The sequence below is a fragment of the Coturnix japonica genome, chromosome 1 (genome assembly GCF_001577835.2).
Source record: "Coturnix japonica isolate 7356 chromosome 1, Coturnix japonica 2.1, whole genome shotgun sequence".
Lineage (NCBI taxonomy): Eukaryota > Metazoa > Chordata > Aves > Galliformes > Phasianidae > Coturnix > Coturnix japonica.
Window position 1 is genome coordinate 94,543,235 of NC_029516.1, and position 12,260 is coordinate 94,555,494.

The following is a 12,260-nucleotide window of genomic DNA, read 5'->3' on the forward strand; positions in this document are numbered from 1 at the left end:
TCAGATGAACCTGTATTACTTTAATTGCCTCTTTGAGTACACATTCAAAGCTGTTCATCCCATAATGGCTCCTTTTGGCCAAACCAAATAGAGAAGTCCCATTTCACTCAGCAGTTCACCATGCCTTTGGCTGACTGTGCTGAAGAACTCAGTAAATGAATGTTACAACATAGCTTTTGTTATCTGAGGTTGAGAAAACACTGGAGTGCAGCAGGTTGTGAAAGTGCTCCGTGATACTAGAGACATTTTCCACGCTGTACGACTTCAGCAAAGAATATCCATTGAAAAGAGAGGTATCCAGAAAAGAGATGTATACTAACATTTGCCTGTCTTTGCTGTGCATTGTGAGTAGATCTTCCTTTTCACTCTTGCTGCTACTGTAGATGGTTACGCTCTGCTCTGGAAATTGTCCCTCGACCTTATTTTTTACCCGGAGCTTTCTCAGTCCCCAAATGGTCAAGTATTCTGTTGGTAGAGGAGTAGTGCCACAGAAGGAGAGCTTCAAATCCCACACTGTTGTAAAGTTGAGGAGCAACTCCAGCAGAGACGTGTCCGTGAACCAAATGGTCAGGTCGCTACTGTAGTCAGTTTTTTCCATGGTAGAAGGCAGCACTGTTCTGCAATTGCACAACAGGTTTGCCAGGCTGTAGTCACAGTCGCGGATATCTGCCAAGCAACTGCAGTTGCGAATATTGCTTTCCTTGGTGAAAATTAGTGTATGGTTCTTCTGACTTCCCACAAAACTGTCAGTAATGCGCATGCCAAGGAAGCCAGCCAAAAAGAGAGACAGCCAAAACCAGAAAGTGGAGAAGGCTGTTGGCTTCATTAGTACTGGTGCCAAGATGCCACGTGTCTTCTCCTTTTACACAGCGGGTTGTATCACTTGTCTTTACCTACTGAAAGAAAACAATTTATTTATTATACTGAACACCACTCAACTGTTAATACTGCTTTGCTCTTTTCATTTGCTATCAGAAGCACTGCTGGATGCAGCATGTGTCTTTCTGAGCTATGTGTCACGATACCAACTCGTTTCCATAAAACTTGCTTTTAGTTCACATAAAGCTACATCTTTGTTTGATTGATTTGTCTGTAACTATTTTGAACCACCAGGAAACAGCGGACCCAAATTTTGACTAAAGGCAGCAGGTCCCAGTGAGGGCACCAGCAGGGCATGCGGTGGGAGGAATTTGGTCCTTAGAATGTGTGAAGATTGCTCCATGTCCAGAACGTGTGTCCAGCACTTCAGAAGACATGGCAATGAAGCTACAGTCATGGAAAAATATACCAGATAAATAGGAAAACAATAGTTTTCCATCATTAGGCAATGAAGTCTTCTCTTAAAACTTAATGGTAATTTAACAGAAAATAAAGGGAACACTTGCAATTGAGATTTGAATGTTTCAAGCTGCTGAAAATTCAACTGAGGTTGTTCTTTCACTAATATTAAACAAAATACAGACGTAATTGCATTTTGGCCAAGTGATTTATGTCCTACTCTCCATATTCTTCATTTATAGAGGATATGGTACTTTAGTTGACTTTTTTCTTTCAAGTTCAGCCTGCTGTCACTGAATAGTGACACGCTAGGAGATGACTGCTTGACTAGGTAGATCTCTGGGCTGACAGATTATGGCCACTCATAAGCATTCTTATATATTCTTGTGTAGTGTAAATGTAAGCAAACTGACTCCAACATGATTTCATTCTGCATGTACTCCTTGAATGTAGAACACTGTCTTCTTAAAAGAGTACAGACATTACAATGTTGAAATCAAATATTTAACGCACATTCCTCAGGCTTATTGCAGAACATACCAGGAATACCAATCCAACTGCTAGCTAACGTTTAACTTCAAAGGTCAGACACATCCAAGCTGTGACTGTCCTGGTATCCTCAGTGTCAGATGAATTTGATCTCTGGCACTTAGGCCTCTAAGCACAGAATGTGTTGAAAATCCTATTTGCTAAACCTTCACGTTGTGTTTGCTCAACTCTTCAGCTACAGCTAACAGTGATGATAAAATAAATTGCAGATCTGTAGTATCAACACTGTTTCACAAGTCAATAAAGTTATTGGGATTTATCTATTTAAAAGAAAGTATTTGCTAGAAGAATTTCTAGACAAAGTTAACAGTATGAGTGCAAACTAAGTGAAGGTAATTTTAACTGAAGACTCAGAAATAAAATGACAACATTTTCATACTAGAAATGATTGAATTTGTTCATTAAGCAACTGCAGAGAGGTGTCTGATAAATACACTTTAATTACAGTATTTTATATACTATATTAGTAGTAAAGCATGTGCTATAATAGGACTTCTGTGCTGCTGCTGGAAGTTTGGTTTCAGCTTTCTAGTAGCAAAGTCTAGAGCTGTGCAAGGCTGCAAGATAACCTCCAGCACCAGAGGTACCACTATGGCTTCATCTGTTAGTCTGATGTAGCAAATAGACAGCATCCAAACTGATGGTGTGCAGGGCTGCCTCCCACCAGCTCAGGCTGCCCAGGGCCCCATCCATCCTGGCCTTGAACACCTCCAGGGATGGGGCACCACAGCTTCTACGGGCAGCTGTTCCAGCTCCTCACCACCCAAAGGTCGTTTTCTACAGCCAGCTACCATCCTGTTTTCCTCTTAGACTCATCTAGAAAAGTTGTCCTTGACAATGGGGAGAAACTCCTTCATCAGCCCAAGTTATAGGACTTCTGGTCCTATACACGATCTTTTTAGGGAAGTGTTTTAGGGAAGTGTCACGTGCTGGAGATAGCAGCAACCTGATTCTGAAGAAAAATGTCCCCCAGTGATGTGAACTCAGCTGGTCATCTGTTCATTTTTGCCCTGAGCAGAGGGCCTTTTCAGTGGAAATTGGATTAGACACAGATACCAGCATAAAACGCTTCTGCTGTGACTGCTTGAACTGTGAACACTGTTACTTGTGTAGCATCTTTCCAGCACCAAAACCCCATTTTATAGCACATTATCCCCAAAGGCTCCTGGCACAAGATTCCACCCCCTCCTTTTTCTTTACAGGTTTGGGTATCTACAGGACATTTCCAACACTTACTTAGTAATAGTGTCATTTCAGATTTCTGAACTTGCTTTCATCATCCCAGTAATTTTTTATTTTATCATCATTATTATTATTTTCTAATTGCAGGTCCTGTCTATGGAGAAAACTGCAAAAAAGCAATAAAAAGCCTTTGACTGTTGTGTGAGAATGCTATTGTCTCAAGGAAAGTTAATCCTATTCAATGGGAGTCCCCAGCCTATACAATTAATTTCTTTACAGGGTGCTTTCTTCCATTCTCTATTCAGAAAAAAAAAACCTAATTAAAACCCCTCATTGATCACTTGTGTTAGCATGTGCCTATGTGAAAGTGCTGTATTAAGCTAAGAGGAGCTTAAATCCATATAATCTTGTGCAGCTTGGGCAACGTACACAGAGTGAATACCAAAACCAGCCAATTTAGACCAAAATAACATGAAAGCCTGGACAAAGCCCAAAGCATTTAGAAGGAGAGGCGTGAGGGAGGAAAGCCTCTCTGCTTTCCTGTTTGCATGCAGGTATGAGAGGGCCATGCAGTATATATTGCCATTCACAGTCCAGGTGGCACTGAGGAGGTGGGTAGAGCAGCAGTGGGAGCTGACATTCTGCACACTTCTGGACTGCAGCACAAACCATGTTTGTTGGTCATAACTTGAACGTTGTTTCTTCATTTCCCTGTACAGCAAAAGCCTGAGCTGCTGTCATTGGGCTGAGTAACCGCTGCTGCCATGGAGGTGCTGTCACACATAGGAGAACAAAATCCTTCCTAGCTGTGATAGAAATGCAAGATAAATCAGGCAGCTCTACTGCATTGAACCTGAACAATGCATGAACCTTCAGACATCCTGGGCAGCTGTATATGTTCCTGCTTCAGTATTAGGCTTGAATGGATGAATTTCAGAAGTCACAGAGTCATTTCAGGTGGGAAACCCTTAAATGCCATCTGGTCCAATCCTCCTGCACTGAACCTACAGCTCCATCAGGTGCTCAGAGCTCCATCCAGCCTGACCTTGAGTGTCTGCAGGGATGGGGCATCCAAACGGACCCCTGACTTTGTACTAAGGTGAAACACAGAGTGCATGGGTATGTGTTACACTGTGAAAACATCTTACTTCTACTCTCAATCAAATATCATTACTTTCCAATATCTTTCTGCTTTGTGTACTCTTCTTAATGTAATTTCCATACAACGAGAAATGCTTTGTTTATTTCTCTCTCTGCTGAAGGGGACACCACTGGGGACATCAGGATGGTGGGCCACCCTGTCTGAACACCACCGAACCAAGATGAGCACTTCAACATCAAAACTTTAAAACCACTTAATAAGATTCTCTGTTTTTTGTGTCCAATCAACGCCTTCTTAGAGCAAAGGTATCCGCACTGTGTGAACTTTAGGAAAGAGCGTTTGATGGCAAATTTTCAGTCATATCATTTCTAAGCTCCGTTTCTAACCTGACCGACACAGAAGTTCAAGTTAAGCATTAAGCTAAGTTAGACATTCCCCAAACCCAAGGAGCTATGCTTAATTCATTAGTGCAAACGGTATACAAAGCGTACACTAACAACTGAGCTGCTTCTGTTCAAATCTCAAACTAAGAAAAAAGACACAAGCAAGGAAAGCCACATGTTAGAAAGAAGCTAAAAAGATGGCCGTGAACAGGATGGAGGCTGGAGTCCATGAGCATTGTTACCTGGTGCTGGGTGTCTCAGCTCCCGCTTCCACGTTGGGACAACACATGGTGTCACTGCTGGCAGACTGCAGAGCCACACAGTGATGGCGTGTTTGTTGTGTTTTGCACTCCCTGCATCACCGGCCTGACTTGTAAATGAAACAGCAGAATAAAGCACAGGTCCCAGCTGCTCTTCCCCTGACCGTCCTCTGCCAGTGCCTTCCTCAAGGCTGTTTTTTCAACTGAAGACAATGGGAATAATTGATAGCAAAGCTCTGCTGCCCTCAGCAAATGATTTTCCTGAAGAAGCGTTTGCAGGAGGGAGCAGAACCTTTCCATAGTTCTTTCAGTTTATTGTTCACGCAGCTATTAATTATTAACAATTATTAACTCGGGCATATGAGTATAAACGATTGCAACACATCCAAGACAAACTTTGCATAACCTGCTATTTCCCTGTGATTACAAAGCAACAAATCTGAAACGTACCTTCCAGGAAGAGAACATCAGTGGCAAGGCAATAATTGTGCTGCTGGAGAAACTGCCTCAGACATGAATACATAAGCTATTAAGCATTCCCCTGCTCTTTACCACCCCCTGCTTTGGGACAGCACAAAGGCAGAGACTCACTTTCTCCTGGTGCAAGTGGAGCATCCATCCCTGTCTGGAGGCGGTGATGTGTGGCACTGAAGTTAACCTGCGGGGCAGGCAGGATGCAGCTCTCCCACTCACTGCTCTCCTGTTGTGTGGGGCCAGCAGCCCAAGACAAGCAGGAGAGAGCTCCAAGGTCTGCTTGTTTCACTGCCACCACAGCAGGTCCCTACCTGTCTTTGCCACCTCTGCTCCTTTGCTCTTCCCACACCAATGGGATTGGCCATGAGGGACGTGCCCTCCCCTGCCTGCTTTCCCAAGGCAGCTTTTGTAGCTTTAGAATGGAAAAATGCCTGTCCTCCATGTCCTGCTCCAGAGGCTGTTTGCCCAACATGTAGGAGTAGATGGATGTTATTGATCACAAAGAAATGCATCAAGAGGATCCTAAAAGGGTATGAGGCAGAATATTCTGACAAGACTCCAGGGAGATCACTTCACAGCCTTACAATACTCGAAGGAGAAGGAGAAGAGGAGGCTTAGGGAGACCTTATTGCTCTCTACAGCCACCTGAATGGAGGTCGTGGCGAGGTGAGGGTGGGCCTCTTCTCCCGGTTACCAGCATAGGAAAGGAGGCGCCCCCGTTACCCAGGGGAGGTTCGGGTTAGGGCAGCAGAGGGCGCTCTCGGCCCGGCAGTGCGGGCGAGCTCCGAGTTGGGGGCAGAGCTGCGGGACAGGGGCGGGGGGGGGATGCTGCGACCGGGGCTGTGCCTCAGAGCCCGGAATCGCCCTCTCGACATCCTCGTTCGAGGAGGACTCTGAGCCGATCTGAATGTAGGGGAGGGATTTCTGCCCTTATGCCCTGTTGAGGAGTACAAAGCAGCAGGTGCTTAGGGCTCAGTGGTTGCAGTGGGAGTTAAGAAGTTGGCTGGGGCAGGAGAGAGGTATTCCCTGTGTAGTTTTGGCCGTACGCCCCTTGGGGAATACGTGGCCCCTGCAGAGGTAGAAAGCAAGTCTCTTTCATTGCCATTAAAATACCTTGGGAGGTGTGGAAGGGGGGGAACAACAAAACCCAACAAACAAACAAATCCAAAAAACAAGTTCATCTTTCCATTCAGGATTTTCCTAAAGTGCCACAAGTTCACCTCTGAGGTAACCAATCTCATTACTGAGAATCCATTCAGTACATTCCTGTGTTTGAAACAAAACACTGGAAGTGGCTGCACGTTTACCAAAGGGTGGTCCGTACCATTTTAGTGTATGGATGCATCATGCAGGGTTTATGCAGTGCGTTATTCCCTTTGTGTCGCACTTTCTTCACTCAAGGTAAGAATGGCATATAGATAGTGCATATGCAGAAGTTTACTGTGAGAGTAACAGAGCACTGGAACAAGCTGCTTGGAGATATGTGTCTCTGAAGATATTCAAGACCCACCTGGGTGCTTTTCCGTGCAACCTGCCATAGGGAAATGCTTTAGCAGGGGTTGAACTTGATGTTCTCCAGAGGTCCCTTCCAACCCCTGTGGTTCTGTGCTTTATTTCTTGCTGAAGAGAAATACACCTTGTTTCCTGCTTCAGTTATTCCCAGTTGGGACCCCCTGATTAACTAATTTTCCCATATTCACTGACCATGCCAAAGCAAGGCACCACCCCGTGATAAGGACAGCTCCTTGCTCAAGAGTCTCTCACACTTCTACTTGGCAAGCTGTTTAAAGCATAAGTGACTCATATCTGACCCATCTGATGGTCTTCTAGGATCAGTGGACAAAGGAAGAGAGAGTGATGTTGTCTTCCTGGATTTGTGCGAGGCCTCTGACAGGGTTCCACATCACATCCTTGTTTGTAAAGCAGTGAGATATGGATTTGAAGGCTTGACTAGGAAAAGGGAGAAAGGTGCGAATAAGAAACACCCGAGTAGGAATTTTATGTAAGGACCCAGGCACACAAGGGTTAGGTGTTGAGTTAATGGATGTGTCAGTGCTGCAGGTTTTGGTCTCTGTCACCTAGACGGGTGATGCATCTGCATTTTCTTGGACTGAAAATCATTTAAAAAACCACACTGCTTAACATGAGAACTACAACAACAAGCTGCACTTGTGTGTCTGGAAGTACATACCATATGATTTTCCTGTTCTCCACTGGAATAAGTCTTAATTACTCTCAGTAACGCATACTTATTTATGTGGCTTTTAATAACACCGCTTTAATGAGAGTAGTTTTACAACTGGCTAAGCTTACAAGCGACAAAGTCACCAGGTGAAATCCTGCCTGTCCTGAGTTGGTGAGGTCTTAAAAGCATGAAGAGATTTAAGGCAGGTCCAGTAAGAGAACATAAGGCACACCAGGCTGCAGGAAAGTGATCAGAGCTTCCAGCGAGTCATATAATTGATAGTTACCGCGAAGCTTAACAATTATCTAAAACGCTGCCTTTAAAAATGAACGTTTGGAAATGCGCCAGATTGTGAACTCCAATGTTTATGATCAGACAACGCAGGCGATGCTTCCTTTTAGAAAGTGGGCACAATGAGAAACAAATGACAAAAGCATTTGATTTCACGTGTGTGGTCTTCATCAAATTAGCAAAAAGAAAAATCCTCTGAGGGCAGGATGAGAGTTTGCGGGCATCATGAAAGAAATTCATTTTTAAAAGGGTCTTGAAAGAGGGCCGTATGAATAGCTGGGGGGAAAAGAAATAGTCTGATCGGGCGGTATACGGACAAATTAGAGGAGTTATTACTCATTTGTATCTTCATCTTTTTGGTAAGCAGGCCTGTTTTCTGGGAAGAAAGTTTCTTTGGAGGACTCGTTATTATGAAAACAAGGGCTGTTAGTAGAGTCCTAAGTGCACCACCCAAAAAGGCAGAGTCCCCACACACATCTGTTCACGTGTTGATATCTGGGCCAGCATTCAGTCAGCAACATTACAGTGTATTCTTCCTTAATGTGAAAGGCAGACCGGATTAGTAGATGCTATAATTCAATATTGCCTTCTTTTCCTAAGCTGGGAGCAACCTGACACTGCAAATGACCATCACTTGCTTCTGTGTTGCTAGTAAAAGTGGGGTTTTTTGTGTGTAAGCAAAGATAAATACCGATGGACAAGCAAATAAAGATGCCAACAGGTGTCCTTTGTACACAGTGCTGCTCAATGTCTAGCAGTTAGCCGACTACACATGTGCTGGCACTTTTGGTTCTTGTTTGTTTCTTCTGAATTAGTTCATCTATTCTACGCAGCAGGTTTGTGAAGAAATATTTAACAGACTTGGTCAAATCTGAATCCAGTGCTGCAAACTGAAACGAAGGGTCCTCAGTGGGACATCTGCTTGTAGACTCTCCTGCTTGAAGACGTGGCTTCCAGGCTGATGATCACACCCATCTTTAACTCAACTTTTTAGATAGCAAATATCTGCCCAAAACAGCAGTGGTCAAGCAGACCTTGCCACTTTTTTGGGTGAACAGCTGAAACAAATAAACTTAAATGGAATTAAATTTGTTCATTTCTTCCATGTTCTCCATCAAGAAGCTCCGTTTTGGAGAAAAACAGTTCTTCTGAAGAAGATCACAGAGGAGAGGATGATTTCTCTTGTTTCGAAGTACGTAGAAAATTGTAATGTTATAGGCTTTTGTCATCTAATTATCAGAAATAAAGGCTTCCACCTTTTCCAGTTGCGAATTTGCATTCCTAATAGCATGTTGCCATGGCAAAATCTTATAATCCTTGACTTCCTTGATGAAAACACATCTTTAGAGGAGTATAGGGAAAAAAAATTAGGGCAGCGCCCAGGTTTTCTTGCTCCGAAGCAGTGAGCCCTCCCCACAGGTGGGCAGCACCAGGGGCAGTGAGGTAGCTGGCAGCCTGGGGCCTCAGGCTGAGACTGCCCGAAGCCATTTCATCTCAGTGACATTTGGGGATCACATCCCGTGCGCAGCACGCGGAGGTGGCGTGTCCTCACTGGAGGGACAAAAGAAGGCTGGATGTGTCAAAGGGAATCAAGCTGCAAAAAGCTGGAGAAGCTGCCTATTGTCCCCAGCTCGTGCTATTAAATGTGGGATTAAGGAGGAAACAGCCCCCTGGCTCATTGGGCCCATTCAAGAGGAGCTTGTTCCAAAATTTTTTGACAGGGGTGGCTTCTATTCAGAGCCCTGGCTGATAGCACCAGCCACACAAAAGGGCTTTAGGGGGCTAATTAAAGCCAGGTAATAGAAAGAATCGAGTACTGACACTTCACGAATGCCTCCACAGATCCAAAACAAGAGAAAAGACATATGGTAGGAAGAGCAACCTCCTGACTGCCCTTGTCCTGCTCACTTGTCCTAGCCACTGATTGACACTTGGTTATTTCTTGGGTGAAACTGAACATTGGCAGTTAGCTCCCATTCTTCTGCTGCTCAACATGAGCAGGACTGGCAGCCCCACAGAGATCTGCATCTCTTGCAAGCCTCAGTACTCCCAGATGGTTTCCAAAATACTCCTGTAGGAGCAGACGGATAAACCTTGCAACATTCCTCCCACCCTCATCAGTGGTTCTGCCTTTGTCACTCCAGATGAGAGTGAGCAGGATGACCCAGCGCTGAGGATGTACCAAGGATCTGGGTTTGTCTCTGAAGCTCCTCTTCCTCTGTGCCTTGAGTGCGGCTGTAAGTGCAGCATGTGGTTGCCTGGTTCTACAGCTCCCCTGTCCGGAGGGACTGAGCAGAAATGAAGGCTTGCTTGGGGCAGCCACAAAATACCACACATTTATGCCAGGCTTACCCAGGTCTGAAGTCTCTGGGAAAATCAATCAGAAGCATTTAGTATTTATAATGTGAGATTTCACACATGTGTTACTTAGGTATTCTTTTTTTGCTAAACTTGTGTCTGTTTTGTATTCTAAAACCAAACTACCTTAAAATGGAAAAAAAGCACTTCTATCTAGATTAAAGCGGAAGGTTTGCATGGGAGGTGTTTGTTTTCTTTTTCCTACTGATTTTTTATGCTTTGTGGGGTGGAAATTCCCTTTTTGGATCCTCTACAGCGAATGTAGCTCTAGTTAGAGCTAAATCAGCCATTCCAAACTTTTCTGATACTGCCACTGTTTACAGAGTGAGCACTTTCTGTGATTTAGCTGCTGAACGACATTGTATTTCAAGTGTGGTCTCAGCTCCTAAATTCAGAAGGGCTACGCTAACTAAGTCATGAATATTACCGCCTGGAAAGAGGTTCTATTCTGGAGATATTGACAGACAGACAATTTGCTGTAAATCAACCTGGGCCACTAACATGCAATACAACAGCTACTTCACAGCACTTTGTTTGCAAGTGGGCTCTTACACAGCAGTAAATGTGAAACAAATGTCCCTTCTTTGTGGGAGCAGCAAGTGTCCTTCTTCCTGACAGGGGTTACGAGAGTAAGAGCACAGTTGTAAGCACTTCATGCAAAATAACTGGTGTTTGGCAAGGTCAGACCACATCACCCAGTTTGCTGCTCTGTGCTTATAAGCACTGGATGAGGCAAAGCTCGCTTGGAAGAAGCCATCCTTACTGCAGCAAATGAGTGACACACTCCTGGAGGTAAGAAACCTGTTATAAAATCCTGCCTGCTACTGAATGCACTCACCAAGCAGAAACTAAAGATCCTTGAGCATTCCAAGCAATGAGCTGCAGAGTGCTGCTTTCCTCACTGCAGGAAAAACCCTTGTTCACCCTGGGCACTTAATTGTATGATAGATCCCTCCTGCTGGTCCCCCTATGCCTCTTGTGAGGAAGGCTGAGCATCAGACATCTGAGCACTGCAAATGTCCTCTTTGCCTCCACTCTTGCCCCTTTCTGCCACTTATTTAGAAAAGCAGAAGGAAAGAAGTGCTGTAAGCCAGAAAGAGTGCAGGGACCATGACAGTAATTATGCAGATGTGTAAGTCTGGTGCACCCAGGTGAGGGAGGGGACTGTTCTTGTGAAACCCCACCTGTAGTACCTCATCCACCCATGCCTGGGGCCTCCAGCAAGAGAAGGATGTGGAGCTGTTGGAGCGGGTCCAGAGGAAAGCATGAAGATGATCAAAGGGCTGGAGCACCTCTCTTGTGAAGACAGGGTGAGGGAGCTGGGTTTACTCAGCCTGGAGAAGAGAAGGCTCCAAGGAGACCTCCTTATGACCTTAAAGTACTTGAGTAGGGTCTTCAAGAAAGCTGGAAAGGGACCTCTTACATGATCTGGTAGTGATGGACCAAGTGGAAATGGCTTTAAAAGAGGGGAGATTGTGATTAAACATCATAAGGGGGAAATTTTTTACTAAGTGGCTGGTGAGGCTCTGGCACAGCTACCGTAGAAGCTGTGGTGCCCCATCCCTGGAGGCACTCACGACCAGGTTGGATGGCACCCTGGGCAGCCTGAGCTGGTGGGAGGCAGCCCTGCCCACTGCAGCAGGTTTGGGCTGGGTGGGCTTTGATGACCCTTCCAACCCAAGCCATTGTATGATCTCACAGAATCCAGTCTCAGCTCAGTAAAATGTTTCCATCTCTTAACATTTAAATGAATGCAAATGATTGCACAGCAACTCCACCCCATGTACGGTTTGCTATGAGTCTGCTCTTGGCACTGCAGCTGCATGGGGGTATGTTGCTTCACTCCCTCCATGATCCAGCCACTTGGATCTCTCCAGGCCAGGAGAGCAGTGTCTTGGGGCTGGAGGACAACACAGCAGCCGAGTCCAAAGTTCCTGAGCCAGCAGTTGCCCACACAGCTCTTCCTGCAGCCCTTGCTGGCAGGTAGGTGGTGGCAGAGGGGTAGCTGCTGTGGGTGTGTGAGGGTGGCTGATCAGAGGCTTTGAGGCCATTCAGTTCAAGAGGATTAGTCACGGTCCAACAGTGACAGGGTAAAGACCAACTCAGTGAAACAGAGTTCATGTGGCTTCGTGCATCTGTTAACAGAAACATGTCTTCCTGGTAAAACTTCACACATGGTTTCTCTCTCCATCAGACTG

General features: G+C 45.1%; 1 protein-coding gene across 2 annotated transcripts; it reads right to left on the reverse strand.

Moving 5' to 3' along the window:
- C1H21orf62 (chromosome 1 C21orf62 homolog) lies at positions 1–5,088 on the reverse strand. 2 transcript variants are annotated; one of them, XM_015881484.2, is made up of 2 exons: positions 4,737–5,088; positions 1–893 (listed from the first exon to the last, which is right to left on the reverse strand). In XM_015881484.2, the coding sequence occupies exon 2, from the start codon at positions 824–826 to the stop codon at positions 149–151; it is 678 nt and encodes a 225-aa protein (XP_015736970.1). In that variant the 5' UTR covers positions 827–893; positions 4,737–5,088; the 3' UTR covers positions 1–148. The 2 variants fall into 2 exon arrangements, with proteins under 2 accessions (XP_015736970.1, XP_015736963.1); XM_015881477.2 differs by having other exon boundaries at positions 1–896.
- Between the last annotated feature and the right edge of the window lie 7,172 nt (positions 5,089–12,260).

What these genes read in the sequence shown, in the direction of transcription:
- C1H21orf62 (XM_015881484.2), bottom strand. Translation starts at nt 826, where the DNA reads ATGAAGCCAACAGCCTTCTCCACTTTCTGGTTTTGGCTGTCTCTCTTT.